At 52.5% G+C, this 18,724-nt stretch overlaps 3 protein-coding genes across 3 annotated transcripts; 2 read left to right on the forward strand and 1 right to left on the reverse strand.

The window, feature by feature from the left end:
- Positions 1–221: 221 nt before the first annotated feature.
- On the reverse strand, positions 222–631 carry KRP23_13633 (uncharacterized protein; the record flags this gene model as incomplete). Its single annotated transcript, XM_067884369.1, has 3 exons — positions 222–293; positions 354–467; positions 554–631. The coding sequence occupies 3 exons, from the start codon at positions 629–631 to the stop codon at positions 222–224; spliced, it is 264 nt and encodes an 87-aa protein (XP_067738393.1).
- A 9,535-nt stretch (positions 632–10,166) lies between these two features.
- Positions 10,167–13,301, forward strand: KRP23_13634 (tRNA-cytidine(32) 2-sulfurtransferase; the record flags this gene model as incomplete). Its single annotated transcript, XM_067884370.1, has 1 exon — positions 10,167–13,301. One exon carries the CDS (start codon positions 10,167–10,169, stop codon positions 13,299–13,301), a length of 3,135 nt encoding a protein of 1,044 aa, XP_067738394.1.
- Positions 13,302–15,336: 2,035 nt separating this feature from the next.
- Positions 15,337–18,011, forward strand: KRP23_13635 (Retrovirus-related Pol polyprotein from transposon 297; the record flags this gene model as incomplete). Its single annotated transcript, XM_067884371.1, has 2 exons — positions 15,337–17,900; positions 17,978–18,011. The coding sequence occupies 2 exons, from the start codon at positions 15,337–15,339 to the stop codon at positions 18,009–18,011; spliced, it is 2,598 nt and encodes an 865-aa protein (XP_067738395.1).
- Between the last annotated feature and the right edge of the window lie 713 nt (positions 18,012–18,724).

Below are 18,724 nucleotides of genomic sequence, written 5' to 3' on the forward strand. Positions count from 1 at the left end.
CGGGTAGTCCATGATGTACGGACCTCCCACCAGCACCACGTCATCGTCAGCACTGTCGAGGAGCAAGCTCTCATCGCTGTCACTGGCGGCTAACGCTAGTGCCGCTCCTCCACGTCCTCGGCCACCGTCACGTCCTCGGCCACGACCACGGCCTCGTTCACGACCACGACCACGGGCACCAGCATCACTGGCATCTTGGGCCACTGGTGTCGCTCCACCACCTACGCTTCTGGATGTCGCATCGAGTGGCGTCGTACTCGCCGCCTTCCCGTTCGTCGCTCGCCCTTCTGGGGCTACACACACGCAGCCACAATGAAAGTTAGTGTAAGTCACCACTCAAACGGGAGGCATACCGTGTACAACCGACCTTGCACAGGTACCACGGACCGCAGCAGCCCCTCCTTCTCGTCCACCTCCACGACCTCGGCCATGGCCATGAGCACCAGCAGTGTCTCCAGTCTGGATCGCTACACAGACGCAGTCAACGCATACCACAATGTGAGTCACCGCTCAGACACCAATAATGCATGCAGCTCAGACCTTGTATATCGACCATTGCCTTCAAGGTCTTGCCTGTACCATCAGCACCTTTCATAGTCGCAGCAGCTTCCTCACGACACACAGCTAACATCCGAGAGCTCTGTTACGCTTGGCTCTCCTGCTACAAACACGACGTAGGTCATACCTTGAGTCTCAACGTAGCGCAAAACAGCATCTTCGCCCAGCAGGTAGTCCTCGCCTTCGACGCCCCGTGGATTACCGCATGGTCGGATGTATCGATAGCGGCAATCCAGGCTCTGACCACCTGAAGGAGGCTTTGAAGTCCAGCCGGCTTTGCGCAGGTTTTTCCACGCATGTCGGAATTGCAAAACGCCGCCGTATGCGTTTGCGGGTATCGCAGCACCATCTACACTAGCGGATGTGAGGCGCCTGCGTTTCCTAGCTGTGGTGGGGCCGCCATCAGAGTTCCTCTTCGTCATCCACCGCCGTCACTTCCGCCGCTGTCGTTGCTTCCGTTCTGATTTTATTCTGGGGGGAGGGAATCTGGAGGCCAGCAGGCACCGTCATATCGTGATTTGATTATAAAGGTCTGTATATCAGGCTATTAACTACTGTATCAAAACTGATCATCATATTAAATCGTAGGATATAATTTTTCAGAGTGCTGGAATAGGCGCGAAACGTGGCGCGCGTACGCTGACAAACAATTTTTAGTACTTATGCTGGTATCAACAGCCACGAATACAAATTTTATAGTAGAAATACCTTTGGACGCATTTCATGCCTCGTGTGTCGCACGCGTACACGCGAGTCTCATAACTGTATGGCTTTGCAGCTCTACTGAATGATCTGTTGGGCGGAATGCATACAACACTATAAGCGATTCGAATCTAGCCCCCTAAAAAGTCCGCCGCGGCATCCAGCCATATCCGCGTCGAGCTCACTGCCGATTCCGCGCCACCATCAATATCGCGCGCATTTGCAGACCTTTTTCTTCGCAGCTCCCGAAGCCATGTCGTCGACGTCGTCGCCCAGAAAAGGGGATGTGTTGCGGTAAACTTGCGCCGAAAATATTTATTTTGCTTGATAACTTACGACAGCGGTACATCGTACCTTTTTGTTTTAGCCAATAAACACTTGGTTTGACTAGTCGCGCAAGCATTTTTGAATATTAACCAATCCACTTCGATCGGACAAAGTACCGTGAAATCCTAAAAGGGCGAAAAATGCGACCTTAAATGGTTTCAATCTTTGCCATGTGCTGCTCCTGAGGGATTGTTGACTTCAACTTACAATCCTCGACGATACGAACAACTACCGTGAAATGCTTAAAGGGCGAAAAATGCGACCTTTAAGTTTTAATTCACATGAATTTGTATACTATACAAAATGGAGGTGGCTCGCGAAAGGGTTAAATACGCCGAATGGGGTATCAGGTTTAGCGCTTGAAACGTATCAAATTTACACCCTTTTAACTCGGTGGATCGCTTTCATTTAAAATATAGCATTATTAACCAATACAGCATTGAACGACAACAATTGTTGTTGTACGCATACGCCACCTCGAATAATTCCAGAGTTTTCTCGGGCTAGCACGACTTTGTTGGATTAAAGTATTGGGGAAGACTAACGTCATGCGCGCTTCCGTTCCAAACCGTACCCGAAAAATGAACTTCTGGCAAGACGCATACGTGAGCGTGACCATCGTAACCACAACAGACTGGATGTCTGCCGTCATGCACACGTCAATCCGGCCCAAGTGAACACCCCGCGATAAGGGTGTTTTACTGTACGAACGCATCGTAGCACGTGTAGCTCTCTCACTGCCGACTTGACCACTCATCGCCTCAACTGTAAGAATCAAAACCTTGCGCTGTTAGTCTTGATGGGCATGCTGTAGGCGCTGCAATAGAAACATCGTGTCGCTATCCTTATTTTGAAAACGCACCCTGCTTGTGCTCTAGTCTTCAAGACGAATATAATATTATCCGTATTATGGAGATATGATGTGTATGCGACCGAACAAGGTGACAAAGCATGTGGTAGACAGCATGCGTAATACCCAACGGATTGCGTTCGTCGCCGCGGCGGTTATTGTTTTAACGCCATCCAGTCGCATGGACGCGATATATGCTGTTGCAACTTGCGCCGTCGTAGTGCAGCCTAGTGCCTGATGCGGCGACGGTCGCGAATTCAGATAATGACCAGGTCGTGATGATGAATAGTTCGGCTTCTTGGATACGTCGCTATTCTAAGAGAAAATGGTCGACCTCAACGAGAAAAGCTGAAGCAAGGAAGCTACAGTTATTTTAAGACGCGGAGGTTTAGTCATATGCGACTAGATCTCAAGAAGAGAACGCGTTCATTCCAAAAATTGCCGGCTGGCACTCAATACGCTCAAGGCGTACAGGGTTGTTGCCTACGCCGATCTCCAGTGCCTTAGTGCTCTTAAGTCGTTGACTTCCTGTTAGGATATGAACCCAAACCACTGCATGAAGGGTCACAATTCGCTCTCTCAAGTTTGACCGCAATAACTTCCTGGAGAACAAGGAAGATCTGAAGGCGGTGTTGCGCGCTCGAAAGCGCTGGAAGATCCTGATTGGAGAGGAAACAAAACCTGAAAAGGATGGCACATCGGCGACAAAGAAAAAGCGCAAGGAGTGGAAAAACAAGGTGCTGCTGCTCAATGATATCCTGACCAACACGCTGGGTGGTGTGACTCCAGTCCGGCTCGCTCATTTAAACAAATCCTCAAGTGAAGTGAGCTGAACTGGTAGGTGATTTCGAAAAGAGTCGCAGTGGCGTTGTTCAAGCGGCGAGTGCTGCTGAATGTGGAGTTTGATCCTGATAGTGAACCAATTCGGGATATATTGTTGAGCATGCGTGCCCCGCTCATGCACGGTTCGCAGGATGCCTTAGAACCATTTAGAACGATTAAGTTTAAAATGTTCTGGGTTGGAACCCTATTGGTCAATCTACGTGGCTGGTGGAGAAGGTGGCAGAGTGGAAGGGATAAGTAGAGCAAGTTAAGAGTAAATTAATGACACGTGGCGACTGGACGTAAAATTTCCGGGCGTCGTTTCCCATTTCCATGGAAGTACTCCCAGTGATGATTGGCCCAGGAGTGCACGCGACAGGGAAGGACAAGGATGAACGGAGAACTGGTACAAGTTCCCACAGCATACTGAGACCAAGTGACTTCCAGAAGTCCCCCCAATATCGAGTTGCTTCCGGAAGTCACGTGTGTCTTCTGAAAGTTCCTTTCTGATGCAACTCGCAGATGACCCAGACGTTCGGGGCGTGGATGCCGACCAGACGCTCCTGATTTGTACCCACCAAGACCCTTCCAATTGTCCAGTATACAAAGCCCAAGATATTAGCGACCGACCAGGACGACCAGCCGGATCTGTTATGCACGAAGAGCCGGCTTGCGGCAAGGATGTGTCAGCCTCCCGGATGCTGATTACGCCAAGGAACCCTATAGTGAAACCAAGACAAATGTGCATGTGGAAGACTTCCAGCAGAGACTTTGACAGAAGACTTCTAGCAGAGACTAAAAATAACAGAGAGTTCGTTTTGCCATCAAGGGCGCAAGTGTTTTCCAGGGCCCTTATCAGTTGGCCTGGAAGCACGCTGGGATAACGCCGGATAAGCCGCCGTGTTTTCCGGGGACCCGGGTTTACCCAGCCTGCGTTTGGACGCGTCGTGACCGCGAAGACCGCCGTGGAACTCTCCGAAAGGCTCAAGACCAAATTAGGCGGTAACCGGGTGACGCGCATCCGTACGTGATTTGTCCTATTTCATATTTCAGTTGGGAGTGTGTCCTCTAGACCCCCCATTTCATTGTAATTGCCGTTTCAGGAGGTTGTTAGTAGTCCCCCCCCCCGGAATTTGATCGAATAGACTAGGACTGTATATTGAGTGATCCGGAAGTGGTTTTCCTTTTGGATATATCTGAAAGTTATCTTCCGGAAGGAGTTATAAATCCTCCTTCTGGGAGTGGTGGGCAACAAGGGTGCATCTGGAAGTGACCAGTCTTCCAGGTGAAACACAAGTAGACTGGTGTACGGACCCACTGCTCAAGGGTCCAAAAGAATAAGTAGCAGCTGTATATTGTGTATAACTCTCTGTATTATTTGGTCATCTGGGAAGGCTTTGCTAGTGGTCTAACCCCCGCTGTACTAATTGCGTTGGGAAGTGAACGTACGCACTCTGTATTCTTGTATTCATTTTGATTGTGTAGGAACAACTCATCAGGTGGAGTCCGGTCTTCCGAAGACAAACGACACCTATAGGGATTACACAAGGTCACACGCCAAGCTACTTCCGGGGGTCCCATACTTTTGGAAGTAGTCTGGCCCCATTGGGCTTTCCGAAAGGCGAAGTTTAAGCTTCCTGATCGGCCGAGTCTTCTGGCGCGCGTGCGCTATACAACCTGGACGATAACGGCGTTCACCCGTCTCATACCTCTTTCATTGGATTGCGATACCGTGATGAAGTGGTTTGATAATCCTACTCGCAAGAAAACCAGGTTGATCACGTTCGCGATCATGGATGCGAAGACTAAATCTCCTTTGTGAATTACGGTGGAAGCACTCTTTGTTGAAAGAGCGACCAACTTGCTCTCGCAGGGAATGTTGTACGAGGAGTATGGCTTTTCTGTGCAGATCAGTGAGGACCAGGAGGTTACGACGCTGACGAATCGAGTGAAGCCCATTGCCTGGAACTTTGACATGGAGAGCGAACTTACCAGACAATGGTAGAAGTGCCGCACTCACAAACGTCATTGGTCGTACTACCTACCTCTGATCAGTCTACCAGAAACCTGCGGAGGTGACTTTATCGCCTCGCGCATGCAAATTGGCAGGTGATAAAGGACATGTCATCGAAGGAGATGTGGTCCAGACCTTGAAGATGACGAAAGGAGACCGAAGCGGGAACCACATTGTCTCGATTGTGATATGGCAAAGATGAAGAGTATGTCCTTCAAGAAGACGGTACTCAATTGTGCAACGGTGCCGTTCGTCAACATAGTGCTTGATCTGGGCTTTCTTAGTGTGCCCACATTGGAGGGCAAGTGTTGTTGGCTTGGTCGTGTGTGTGTATGTGTGTGTATGAATAACCGTCAGACGGAGCGGCTAATTCAAAAGTAAGTACCGTCCCCAGCTCTTCATTCGGTTGGGTATTCTTTTCCTTAGTTAGCATTGGTTGCCACTTAACACCATCTATTGAACTCAGTACGTTTATACTAATACCGAGCTCAAACTACCGTCTTACCCCGCACACTGCGCCTAGGGGCTCTATTCGAATATTCGAGTTTCGAGAATCAAAGAAAAAGTTCGATTATAGCGCTCGTCGAAATATAATGCTTTGAACTATTCATCTTAAGTTCGATTCTTGCGGTAATGGCAACCAGTGCTTTGGCTGGCAGTAATCGAGCTTGTAATGCCCACGCCATCGCCACCCATCGAACCAAAGCGGGCTACCCCGCTGCTATAGCTCTCATTTTCAATTCTACAGCGATGGCCACAGCGAAACCTAAGATGAAACGCCGTAGCTACACCATCAAGGACAAACTCGCCATCATTGCCAAGTACGGGGAGGGTATCACCGGTAGTGGCTTCCGCGCCCTCGGCATCAAGCACGATGTCGTCCCTGGCACGCTGCGAGGATGGTAGAACAATCTCCAAAAGCTACTGGAGGCCTCCAAGAATCGACAGGTCCCAACACGATCGGTGCGGCGTTTAGGAGGTAAAGGCCGCGGCCCTAAGTACAGTGAAGTGGAGGAGCGACTCCACACTTGGGTGCCCGAAAGAAATGTCAAGGGGCTACGAGCTACATACAACTACAAGCTCGTATGCAGCTGTTGTTGAAGATCCTGAAAAAGTGGTGGCGCTTGTGCGCAGTGGTTCATTCTTCGCTGTCAAGGTAGATGGTTACTTGCTTTAGATATTACGTAAATCCCGCAATACTTACGTACATTTTGTGCTTAAAAAAAAATATTATGGTTATCTCGCAATTATGAAAAGCAATATGGCGAATTCTGCAAAACCTCCATATCCAACACAGCCACCCCGAGAAAATAAACGACCCTTAGATTACACACTCGTTGTGAACTGCACGCAGGCGGGCTTGAACTCCAACCAGCCGCGCAGGAGGGTCAGGCCTTCACGACTGAGCCAGATTTTAGGACCCGATTTGGAATCCTTCAAATATTGTATAACTATTCAATACATAACGCCTAGGCGCTCTATTTGAATATTTCTATTGCGTATTGGAATCCGTAGTATAGCGCCTAGGCACAGTGTGCGGGGTAAGACGGTAGTTGACATCTGTTTCTAACTAGGATTATTATAGAGACCAGATCTGCTTACCAAAATTTGGTACTTACCCTTACCTACAACACTCATACAAAAGAGACGCTCAACCGATACTTACTTCGATCTAGCGAAAACGGTTTTGTAGGATGTCTTTGTATCCGTCTTGGAGTAGATGTATAAATAACGACGCAAAAAGATGTACGACGCAAAAAGACGACTTCATTTAGTAGCGTCTCCATCTCCACTCTCAATGCACTGCGAGTGCCATGCTACAGCGTTCACTAGTGCGGCCAGGCCTTCTCAAGGTTTGCCTTGAAGTTGGCATCAATGAAGGGGACCAGCGCGCCGAAGTCGGTGTCACTTAAGGCAGCACGCGCCTCATCGGTCAACTGCTCCCACATAATGAGATCTTGGAATTCGCCACCAGGTAACCAAGTCGTGTCCACAGTGTGGAAGCCATTGTTCATGTCGTCAGCCAGGTAGTTAATCATGGGGGTTGTACCGCTGAGCATATCTGCGGGAGGAGGCGTGTACTTAAAGTACGTTGTCACGTACGACGAGGGCGATACTCCGATAATGGTTGGTCTTTCGACCGCAGGGTTGTCAAGCCACACAACGACGTTCGCCCAGTCATGACGCCCACCCTCACCGAAGGTCGGTTTGTCTTTCGGGAAATACCACGCGTACATGATGGCCCACAGGTCGCTATACCATACAGCTCGGGCGTACACCTGCGAACCCAGGCCCGACCCCTTGCAATCTCCACTCGATGGGCCTGTTCCCTTTAGACCCGCATTGGTCTCACCGGCAGCATTAACAGCAGGGTACGGGTGGCATCCGTGGTCGATCCGCAGGCTCGGCTTAAATCGGACGGCGGCCTTTTCGGAGACGGTGACAGGCTCGGGTTGCGCGAATGGCTGCACCTTGTCGTGGTCGATACTGACAGCTTCGACTGCACAGAGAGTAATAGCAGCAGCGGAGAGGAGCAGCGCGCGGAGGTTCATGCCTGCAGGCGAGGAAATCGAGAACTGACTTTGAGTCCATCGATAAACAAGGGTTACGCATGTACACCGGAAGTCCATGATGACGATGGTGCAGACTCCCATCATGGGAGTCGGGCAACTTGTCTGGCAAGATTGTATTTTACTTCAAGAAGTACTGACATCCCATCTTTCCCAGAATCACCATGGCGGGCATTCAACGAAATGAAAGCCCTTCATGGTTTCCACATATTTGCCCCGTACAACTTTTTACTAAAACCAATACTTATATATTTAACTTGCGCAAGTATTTTTTTTACATGCAGCCTTGCTCGTGCGCTCGAAGGAAACAGAGATGACGAGAAGGAAGTTGCTATTAAAGAAATGTCCCTCTAGACGGTATGGCGGCAATCACACCCAAGATCGCGAAAAGAAGCAAACCTACAAAAGCAGCGCCTGGCGTAGCCTCTGTTTACCCAAGCCCCTTTCCTTATGCCGACTGCCAAAAAGAAGCACCGCCAAGCATGCCCCGCTTCTTTTTACGATGACTAGTATGTGTTAATATATGCTCCTGTAGTAACTTTTAATACATATAGTGGTGCTCCCGTACGCTTGCGTTGTCGAAGCGCCATTCTTTTCTGAGCTACACACACACACACACACACACACACACACACACACACACACACACACTGCTAAGCAGTCATTGATCAAATCCTCGACACAGCCCTGTTTCCTTTGCATGTATCACACTTGGTCTATCCCTTCCTTCGGAATTTCCAATAATCAAGCTTAAGCACTGAGATTTGAGAAAATAGTAAGCACTCAGATCAATGTTTCATATCACTATTATACATTTCTGGAGCTTGGCAGGATAGTTCAACATTTCTTAGCCCAGTCCAGTTACTGGGACGAAGTAGGTTGCCACGGACGAGACGTGAACAACAGCTTGTTTTCACTTTTGAAGTTGCAATGGCTCCAGTACTTCTTTAAATGCAAGCCCTTGTGACACAGGGAGATGCCATGCAATCCTAATTACATGTACCAAAATCAAGCTCCACCTCCAGCGCAAGAGCTATTACAGCCCTACGACCGTCACTTTGACTAAAAGCGAAAAGGAAAAGAGGCAAGCCGCTAGTACTCGACAGTGTAGGTACAAGAGGAGAAGGACGGAGAGGACGAAACCATGATAGTTAGCCTCGCCCCTAACGCTATTTGTTCACAGACCCGGAATCAATGAACCCTGGGCGGATGGTTTGAGCTGCACGCGATGGTGCTGGTAACGTTAGTGAGTTGCTATGCATTAAAGTATTGCTAGGCAAGTTACTATTCGAGGTTTTGTTACGGCTGTGGGGACGTTTATTAAATACGAAGATTAACTTTATTGTAGCAAGTGTCTGAAGAAGCCTCGTTGAAGCAATTGATTGTCTGCTTACCTTTGGTCGGATTAAAATGACCGAATGCTGTGCCGATGAGCATATCATGCTCAACTTGTGAACTTGACACGTTCTATCAGTTGCGCAAACGCTCATGACCCTGTAGACACTGCTAACACGCTTTCTCAGTTGCATGCCGGTGTGGAATGTGCATTAAGCGAAGCAATCATATTATTTTCAGCCCTATAGTACTGATATTACTCGTCTACTGATTTTAGTCAAGTACGATTATCACCATCCGAACAAATAATCTGAGTGTGGAAGGTTCTTTTGATGCATCAGCTCGTTGACATCCCAGTGTTTGGTCACGTGTTTGGTCACATGACGCCTGCGTGACTCGAAAGACAAGCGGGTGAACGCTCGTGCACCATCTGAGCTAATTGATTCTCGCACTTAGCTGAGGTGGACGACAATGATGAATATAATATATTTGTTGTGCTTTTTCCAAAAGCACGGCCAGAGATTGATAGTAGTTTGATTTTCACCCTCCTGGACGGGTAACCTTGCTCTCTCTCTCTCTCTCTCTCTCTTGAATCGGTACATGAACGAAACGCGAATTCTCAACTTCTTCACGTCGGCAGATTTCGACGTTGCATTCCCCGATCAAATTCACCTGCGGTCTGTTCGCTTCCTGGCCGCTTTCCCTGGTCAATCTATTTACTCCAGTGTTAAGCGGCCATCTATTTGATGTTTATGCTATTTGGTCAATCCATTTACTCCAGAATCATTTCTGATACTGAAGTGTGACACACAAGGTTAATGGATATGATATCGCACACGAATAACAGGTTTCAAAAATTGGAACATTGTATACTTTATCGAAAACACGGCCCATATTTTGGGCTCTAATAATTGCATTTTGTCACAAGCCCGACCTTTATAGTCTCAGTCATATTGCCCGCGTCCGCCAGTCGTTCAGCACCATCCCGATGTCGCTGCAGGACGAGGCCGCGTCCGCGCGTTTTTTCTGCGAGGAGCTGGAGGAGGACCTCAGCGCGCAGCTGCATCTGCAGCCCGAGCGGCTCTCGACCGCTGCGCGACAGGCCGTAGACCTCATCGCGCGTAACGTGGTCGGCCGCCAGACGCTGTTCGAGTCGCCGTTCGGCGCGCGGGCGCTGTGCTACGCGGACTTCACGGCCAGCAGCAAGCCGCTGCAGTGCGTGGAGGACTACCTCAACCGCGAGGTCATGCCTCTCTACGGCAACACGCACACCACCACATCCGTCACGGGGCTCCAGACCACGTGCTTCCGGCACGAGGCGCGCCAGATCGTGGCGCAGGCGGTGAACGCCAAAGTCACGGGTCGCGGGGCCGAGGACGTTGTGCTGTTCACGGGCCAAGGCAGCAGCAGCGCAGTCGCCAAGCTGGTGCAGGCGCTGGGCCTGCAGCAGGTCACCAACCACCGCCCCGTCGTGTTTGTGGGACCCTTCGAGCACCACTCGAACCTGCTGCCGTGGCGCGAGAGCGCGGCCGAGGTCGTGTCCATCCCGGAAAATGAGCAGGGACAGATGGACCTGCAGGCCCTCGAGACACAGCTGCAACACTACGCCCAGCGGCCGCTCAAGATCGGCGCCTTCTCTGCGGCGTCCAACCTCACCGGTGTGCTGACGGACGTGGACGCCGTGTCGGCGCTGCTACACCAGCACGGCGCCTTAGCCTGCTGGGACTATGCGACGTGCGCGCCCTACGTGAACATTGACATGAACCCGGTGGTGACGGACGAGAAGCGCCGCCCGTTCGTCTACAAGGACGCGGTGTTCATCTCTGGCCACAAATTTGTTGGCGGACCGGGCTCGCCCGGTGTGCTCGTTGTCAAGAAGCGTCTGCTTACGAACGCGGTGCCTACGACGCCCGGAGGCGGCACGGTGTTCTTCGTGACCGAGAACGACCATCGCTACCTGTCGAACCGGGAGGAGCGTGAGGAAGGAGGCACCCCGGACATTCTGGGCAGCATCCGGCTTGGACTCGCCTTCGAGCTCAAGCAGCGCGTGGGAACCAAGAACATTATGACACTGGAGCGCCGCAACGTGCACCGCGTACGCGAGTCGCTGCAGCAGAACGACAACATCGTGCTGCTGGGACGCCAGGACGACACAGTGGAGCAGATCCCTGTGTTTTCGTTCCTGGTGCGCTTCGGTGACCGCTTCCTGCACTACAACTTCGTGTGCGCTCTGCTGAACGACCTGTTCGGCATCCAGACGCGTGGTGGCTGTCAATGCGCAGGCCCGTACGCTACTCGGCTGCTCGGTCTTGCGCGCCGTGATGTGCTGGCGCTCGAAAGCGCTCTCATCGAGAAGAAGGAAATGCTGCGCCCCGGCTTCACGCGTGTGAGCTTCCCTTACTTCATGACCACGGCGGAGCTCGAGTACGTGCTTGCGGCCGTGAATTTCGTCGCTACTGATGGCTGGAAGTTCCTGCCGCAGTACAAGTTTAACCACAAGAGCGGTGCATGGAAGCACTGGACGCGTTTTACCAAGTTCCCGGACCGCAAGTGGATTTCGCATTTCGCGACAGCTTTGGAGGACAAGACCCGTTCGAAGAGCCTTACGGACGACGAGGAAACGCTGGCTACCCATCGAGCGGGAAACCTGTCGGAGGCTCGTCGTCTGGCGAACGAAGTGACTGGAAAGAGCGTTCCTTCTCACGTGGTGGCAGCGTCTGCTGCGCAAATGCTGGAGGAGGCGGACGACGAGGCGCTCCGTTGGTTTGTGTACCCTTCGGAGGCGGCGGAGGCTATTAAGAAGGGAGTGAAGCCTGCGCTGGCAGAAACTATCCGTGGTCCCTACCAGCCTGCACGTTATCTCACGGGTGAACTAAGGGATCAGTGGAATGAGGCCTCGACACCTAGTGCTGCTCCAGCTCCCGTCTGTGGATCGCAGACGTGTTGTCCCGTTCCTTCGGCTCCGTCTTCTGCAAACGGAAGCAACAACCACGCGAAGACGTTTGCTGCTACTAACGATCGTGAGACTGGAGGCAAGTACCCGCTTCGCTCGACGTCAAATGGAGTCGATGCTGTCGATACGCCAGTTGCTGTACAGACTAATGACAGTTGCAGCACTGGTAGTTGTGGAGTGCGTGCAGCCCCTTCTTGCTCGGTTGATACGACGGCCGCAACGGTCCAGGAGACTACATCGGCCATCACTCAAAAGACGACGACCACCAAGTTGTTCCCTACGCCGCCCAAGAAGCTTTTGCGCTGGGTGGGCCAGGCAATGATGCAGTGGGATATGATCCAAGAAGGAGATCGACTTCTGCTCGGTGTGTCTGGCGGCAAGGACTCGCTTAGCTTGCTGCACGTGCTGCTGCGCTTCCAAAAGCGCGCCCCCGTCCGCTTCGAGCTTGCCTGCGCGACGGTGGACCCTCAGACCCCTTCGTTCGACCCGAGCCCGCTGAAGGAGTACATGCGCGCGCTGGGCGTGGAGTATCACTACCTCTCGGAGAACATCATCGAGCGCGCGACGTGCGAACTGAACGGCGACTCGCTGTGCAGCTACTGCTCGCGCATGAAGCGTGGCGTGTTGTATTCGTGCTGCCGCAAGTATGGCTTCAACAAGCTGGTGCTGGCGCAGCACCTCGACGATCTAGCGGAGAGTTTCTTCATGTCGGCCATGCACAACGGCCAGCTGCGCACGATGAAGGCGAAGTACTGGAACGACCAGCGCGACGTAGAGGTGCTCCGTCCGCTGGCCTACGTGCGAGAGATCGAGCTCAAGAAGTTCGCGTACGACTCGCGCCTGCCCGTGATCAACGAAAACTGTCCTGCCTGCTTCGAGGAGCCCAAGGAGCGCCACCGCGTCAAGAAGATGCTCGCGCAGGAGGAGAGTCTCTATCCGGATATGTACAACAGTCTGCGTCGCGCGCTGCTGCCGCTCATGGACAACGCCAGCTACGCGCCGCTGGAGGCCGTGCGTGCTCGCGTGGAGCAGGCCAAGCAGGAGCGCAAGCGCGCTCCGTCCAGCAAGGGAAAAGGACAGGCGAATACAGCCAAGGCGAACAACTCGACGGCGTCGTCCACGGGCAGCTCTACGGAAGAAGAAGCTAGTAGCGCAGCCTCGATGTCATAGATGCAAGGCAGTGAGCACTTGTACACGATAACTGGTACTACAGCATAGATCCATGAAGTGCCGACTACGTATTTGGTGCTTGGTAGTGTTGTGCAAACGCTCGGAAACCGAAGGCTCGACACTTGACTGTCCGCTCTGCAGGACCGCAGTGCGTATCAGCGTGTGGCCATGTCCTGTCCTGCGATGCTGCTCTCGCTCGCCACCTGAACCTGAGGCTGCCCCCAAGAAGCGCCCTGAACTCACCTTCGTGCTTCCCCTCGGTCGCTGGCTAATTTCCATTCCTGCAAACTGGAAGACGTTCTCACTACCAGCGGTGAGTTGCAGTCGTTGTTGCCCGGATTGGTTGTGGAACCTTGTCCTTATCCACGTTCTCGCTGCAAGTGCTGTGTTTGCTGTCGCTGTCAATACCTGGTAATTGTACGAACCGCGCGCTCAAGTGGTTTTTCCGTTGTGTTTGGTGATTCATGTTCACATTCCCGATCAAACTCGTAGTGACCCGTAAGATGCTACGAAGATTTCAGGAAGAAAGCGCTGAACATTTTCAGAAAGGATGCCCGCATTCTTGAGTGGCGCCGCCAGCACATTGACGATGAAGAAGTCCGAGTGCAGTAGGCAGATAACGCAAAAGAATACGAAAAGCTCGGTCACCTGATTTTCAAAAAGTGTGGAACCCATGCCCAGTTTACCAATGCGTACACTCGTCAACAAACTGGAGTCGCTGAACGTCGCATGCGTACAATCATGGAAAAGGTTTGCGCCCTACTGCTAGATGGCAATCTTCCCGGCCGGATGCGTGACTCATGTGACGACATTGATCAATATGACGCCTAGCTCCAAGACAGACGGTTGTACACCGTACGAACTGTGGCACAATCGTCTTCCATTTTTGACCTACATCAAAGTCTTCGGTTGCAATGCAAATGTCCACATCACGGAACAATAGCGTGACAAACTCTATGCTCGAGCGCGACTGTGCATGTATCTTGGTCTACCAGATCAAAGGAAAGGGTATCGCTTGATGAACGGCAACACTCAATTCATTGTGTATAGTCGTGATGTCATATTTAAAGAGGATGAATTTCCCCCTCTTGCCGACCAGACGCCTACACCTGAGTTGTTGCACCATAAGCAAACGCATCATCTTGCTCCTGTATCTCTGCCTACTCCTGCACCTGCAGAGGATTCTTCGCCTCAGCGCCAACTACCCTCACTCCGAGACGCACTTGAGCAAACCGAAATACACTACTCGTTTCGAACTGAGCCGGAACCCGATTTGCCCTTCTCTCCTGTCCGAAGAGACCCCGTCATGATACAATACAAGCAGTCCTCGATTCTGCGGAAGGCATTCAGGAGCAGGAACAGCGCAGAGACCTTCTACATATATTACTAGCTATCCCGTATGTGTCTGGACCCACTACTTATTGAGAGGTTATGCGGTCTACTCAAGCAGAGCAGTGGCAAAAAGCAGCTGTCAGAATACAAGTCCCGCATGGACAACAAACGTGGATGTTAGTATCCCCTCCCAAGGGAAGAAGAATTCTCACGAGTAGCTGGGTTTTTGTTGTCAAATATACCGGTACGGGTCAGGTCGACCGTTTCAAAGAGCGTCTGGTGGTCAAAAGTTTCCTACATCAACATGGCATTTGATCTGCAGCCATGCAGCAACGGTGTCGACCCGCCTCCGTCCGCCAATGGGCGGCAGCCAGCAGACAGCGAGTGGCAGAAGGCTGAAGGTGACTCTGGGTTCTGGGTTGTGAGATCTCAGCCGGGCTGGAATATCATTTCTAGTTTGTACCCACCGAGGCGTCGCACTGCCACTGGCAGTCTGCCAGTGCGGCACTGGGGAAGTTTGTAGTAGCGGCGCACCATGGCTAGCGTTAGAAGGAGGGCACGCAGTGCAGGCAAATTCTAACGGAGCTCAAATACATGTCAGTTTGAAATTTCCTCCCTAGTGCGCAATAGAGGAGGTGGCTGGGGCTAGCCGAGCGCCGAGTCAGAACAAAATTAATTTTTCGCGGATTTTTGACTCAAGACGATGGAGAGCGAAGAAGCTGCTGACCTATCCATCGACGTTCCCCCGCTTCCGGCGTCTCCTGAGCCGCAGGAGATGCACGCCGCTACGCCGACGTCGAACCGCGCAGCCCGAGGCTTGGGCGGGCAGCGGCGTCTACTTTGGTCCGGTCCCTTTGCTACGCTGACGGCTGGGTCTGCAGCCTGGGGGAGCTCTTCCGATGATGGCGACGTGACAATGGCCACAGCATCACCGGGACGGGACACGCCAGCTGCAAGGGCCAGTTCGGCAGAGAAGGAGAAGGCTGAGTCTGGGCGAATCACGAACGCCCCAACGCTTCCTGCGGCGCCGCGGTACGCGGGCAGCACGATGAAGGACCGACGGAGCTTCATGCGTGCATACGAGACCTACTATCATGCGCTCAGTGCGTTCGACACGGGTTTCGCGCGTCCATTTATCATGCCGGTCAGTGGATGCATTGAGGAAAGAACATGCCAGATGATCTGCATGTACGAGTTCCAGAAGAACCCCAACGAAGTGTCGGAGGGGGAGTGGATTTCCTATTTCCTGCAAGCCCGGGAACCGGAACTGGAAGACTATACGGCAGTGGACCTGGCGATGAAACAACTCAAGATGAAGACAACCTTTCCTGATGCCGCATCACGAATGGGTCAGCTGCGGGCTGACATGCACCATATCCTCGACGAACATACCGTGGAGCAGGTGATGCTGGAGCGGGAACAGAAGAAGGTGGTGAAGTATTTTGTCGCAGCGCTGGAGCCGGCGGAGTTCCGCGAGGCAATCCAGAAGCGTCTGCAATACGCCCAGCACAAAGCTCTGAAGACAGATATTGTCAAGTGTTACGCGTGGGTATTGGAGCAACTTAAGGCATATTTGGTCTGGCAGCCAGCCCAAGTAAAGCCCCAGGCTCGCCCGCAGAGCAAGTTTGGTCAACAGCCTCGCCGACCACAGCAGGAGGACAACCACAGCCATGGAGCGAAGCCTGGGCCGTCATCGGGAAACAGTAGCAGAGGTCGAGCAGGTCCGACAGAGGGAAAGCCACCCCCAAAACCGCGCAGTGGAAACCCGCCTCGTCGTACCTGTCTCAAGTGCGGATCGCAAACGCATTTGGTGCGGCAGTGCCCAGATGTAACCCCCGATGAAGTGGATAAACTCCTGGCGGCGCGAAATCCGTCGACCAATAGCGCGACTAGCACTCACTTCAAGCGTGTGCAAGTTGTGAATGAGGACAGTGCCGAGACAGGCTGTGCGCAAGCAACTACGTCCAATCACCCCCTGCGTCACTCGATAGGCTTAAGGGATGACGACGGTACGGCTCAAACGACTATTGACGGCTTTACTCTGCAGACATCGCTGCTAGATAGTGGTGCGGATGACTCCGTGGTCAGTGGAGGGATTGTGCGCGCTTTGGAGTCGGCTGGTGTTCCTATCCTGACGTTTTCGGCTAACACGGCATTGGAACCTGTGGGTGGGCATTTGATCCCAGTTGCCCGGAAAGTACGTTTTGGTGAAGTGGAGTTTGCGACCTCAGCAGGTCCACTACTTCTACGCAACCTGGATTGTTTGGTGCACGAAGAAGATCGATCGTTGGCTCTAACCGTGGGCCGTCCAGTGATGAACCGCCTAGGTTACTCTACAGACGGTCTGCTCGCTGCAGCACGAACACGCCAGCCCGAGTACTGTCTCACGGAACCAGCAGAGGAGGACTCCGACAAGAACAACTCGCCGTTAGTCCGCGTACAGGCGATGCGAACTCGGCTCCTTGATGAATTGGACGTGGACGGTGATGATTTGGATGAACTTGTTGCATCTCCAAGGCTCGTCGCAGAGACCACGCGGGCCGTACAAGAAGCTCTGGAACTTAAAATACAAGAGGCGCGTGCGAATGGACTAACAAGCAAAGAAGGGGACGATTTGCAGGAGCTCCTGTTTCGCCACATCGACGTGTTCCGACTCTCATTTGGTGATGACCCGCCAGTGCGCGTTCCCCCCCTTCGCGTTCATCTGAAGGAAGGAGCTCGGCCTGTGAAGGCTAAAGCGCGGCGCTATCCGCCTGATCACAAACGGTATTTGGAGGAACACATCGAAGAACTCGTCCGTCACGGTTTAGTGAAGAAAAATCACCGCAGTCGCTGGGCGTCAGCACCTCGGATTGTGGCGAAACGGAAACCCGGGGAATACAGGATGACTGTCGACACACGGGCCGTCAACGCTCTCACCGAGCCGATGCCGTGGCCTATGCCAGACATCGAGGCAGACTTGGCTCAAGTCGAGGACTCTGAAGCGTATTTCACGATTGACTGGTGGCGAGGATATTGGCAACTTCCACTGGATGAAGACTCACAGGAACTCTACACTATCATGACACACCGCGGGATGTTTACCCCGACCAGAGTGTTGATGGGCAGTACGGATGCGGTAGCATACTGCCAAGGCGTCGTCGAGGAGATTTTTGGACCTCTTCGTGGCGGTCAGATCCTCGCCTGGCTCGACGACATTCTCGGATATGCTCGCTCGCCATCCGCGCTGCTGGTCGTGCTCAAGAATGTACTGGAGTTGTGCGCAGAGTACGGTTTGAAGTTGCACCCTCTAAAGTGTTGTTTCTTCACCCGTGAGGCTACCTGGTGTGGACGAATGATTTCAGCACAAGGTGTTCGTCACTGCCCATCTCGGATTGATGGGTTGGTAAACTTGCCGGCGCCACACACAGCAGGGGAACTACAGCAGTTCCTTTGTGCTGTAAATTGGATGCGTGGCAATATCCCCGAGTACAACGCTCTCACAGCAAAGCTGTACGAAGTCCTGGAAGCGGCGGCTACTGTTGCTCAAAGTCGGAAGAAAACGCGGTTACATCGGGTGCTGCTTGACTCGGTCGGCTGGGGTCCGGAGCATGATACGGCACTGGCCAATGTCAAGGACGCTCTGCTCAAAATGGTCACATTAGCCCATCCGAAGGACGACTGGGAGGTATGCCTATTTGCTGATGCGAGCCAAACTCATTTCGGAGCAGTGGTGTCGCAGATTCCACCGGAGGATGCCGGCCTGCCCATCGAGAAGCAGCGTCACCAGCCTCTCGCTTTCTTAAGCGGATCATTCACTGGGGCTATGGCACGCTGGTCTACGATCGACAAAGAAGCCTACGCGATTGTTGCGGCATGCAAACGCTTGATGTATTTGCTGCTTCGTCCGCGAGGTTTCCGTATTTTTACCGACCATCGAAATTTGCAGTATGTGTTCGACCCGCTCGCGGTCAACAGTTCTCTCGGCCGCCATCAAGTCGACCGTTTGCAAAGATGGGCAATGACTCTCACTGCCTTTCGCTACGTTATCGAGCATGTACGCGGGGATGAAAATGTGTGGGCTGATCTTTTGTCTCGATGGGGTGCAAGCG

The sequence above is a fragment of the Phytophthora ramorum genome (assembly GCF_020800215.1).
Source record: "Phytophthora ramorum isolate Pr-102 chromosome Unknown Phyram_PR-102_s0018, whole genome shotgun sequence".
Lineage (NCBI taxonomy): Eukaryota > Oomycota > Peronosporomycetes > Peronosporales > Peronosporaceae > Phytophthora > Phytophthora ramorum.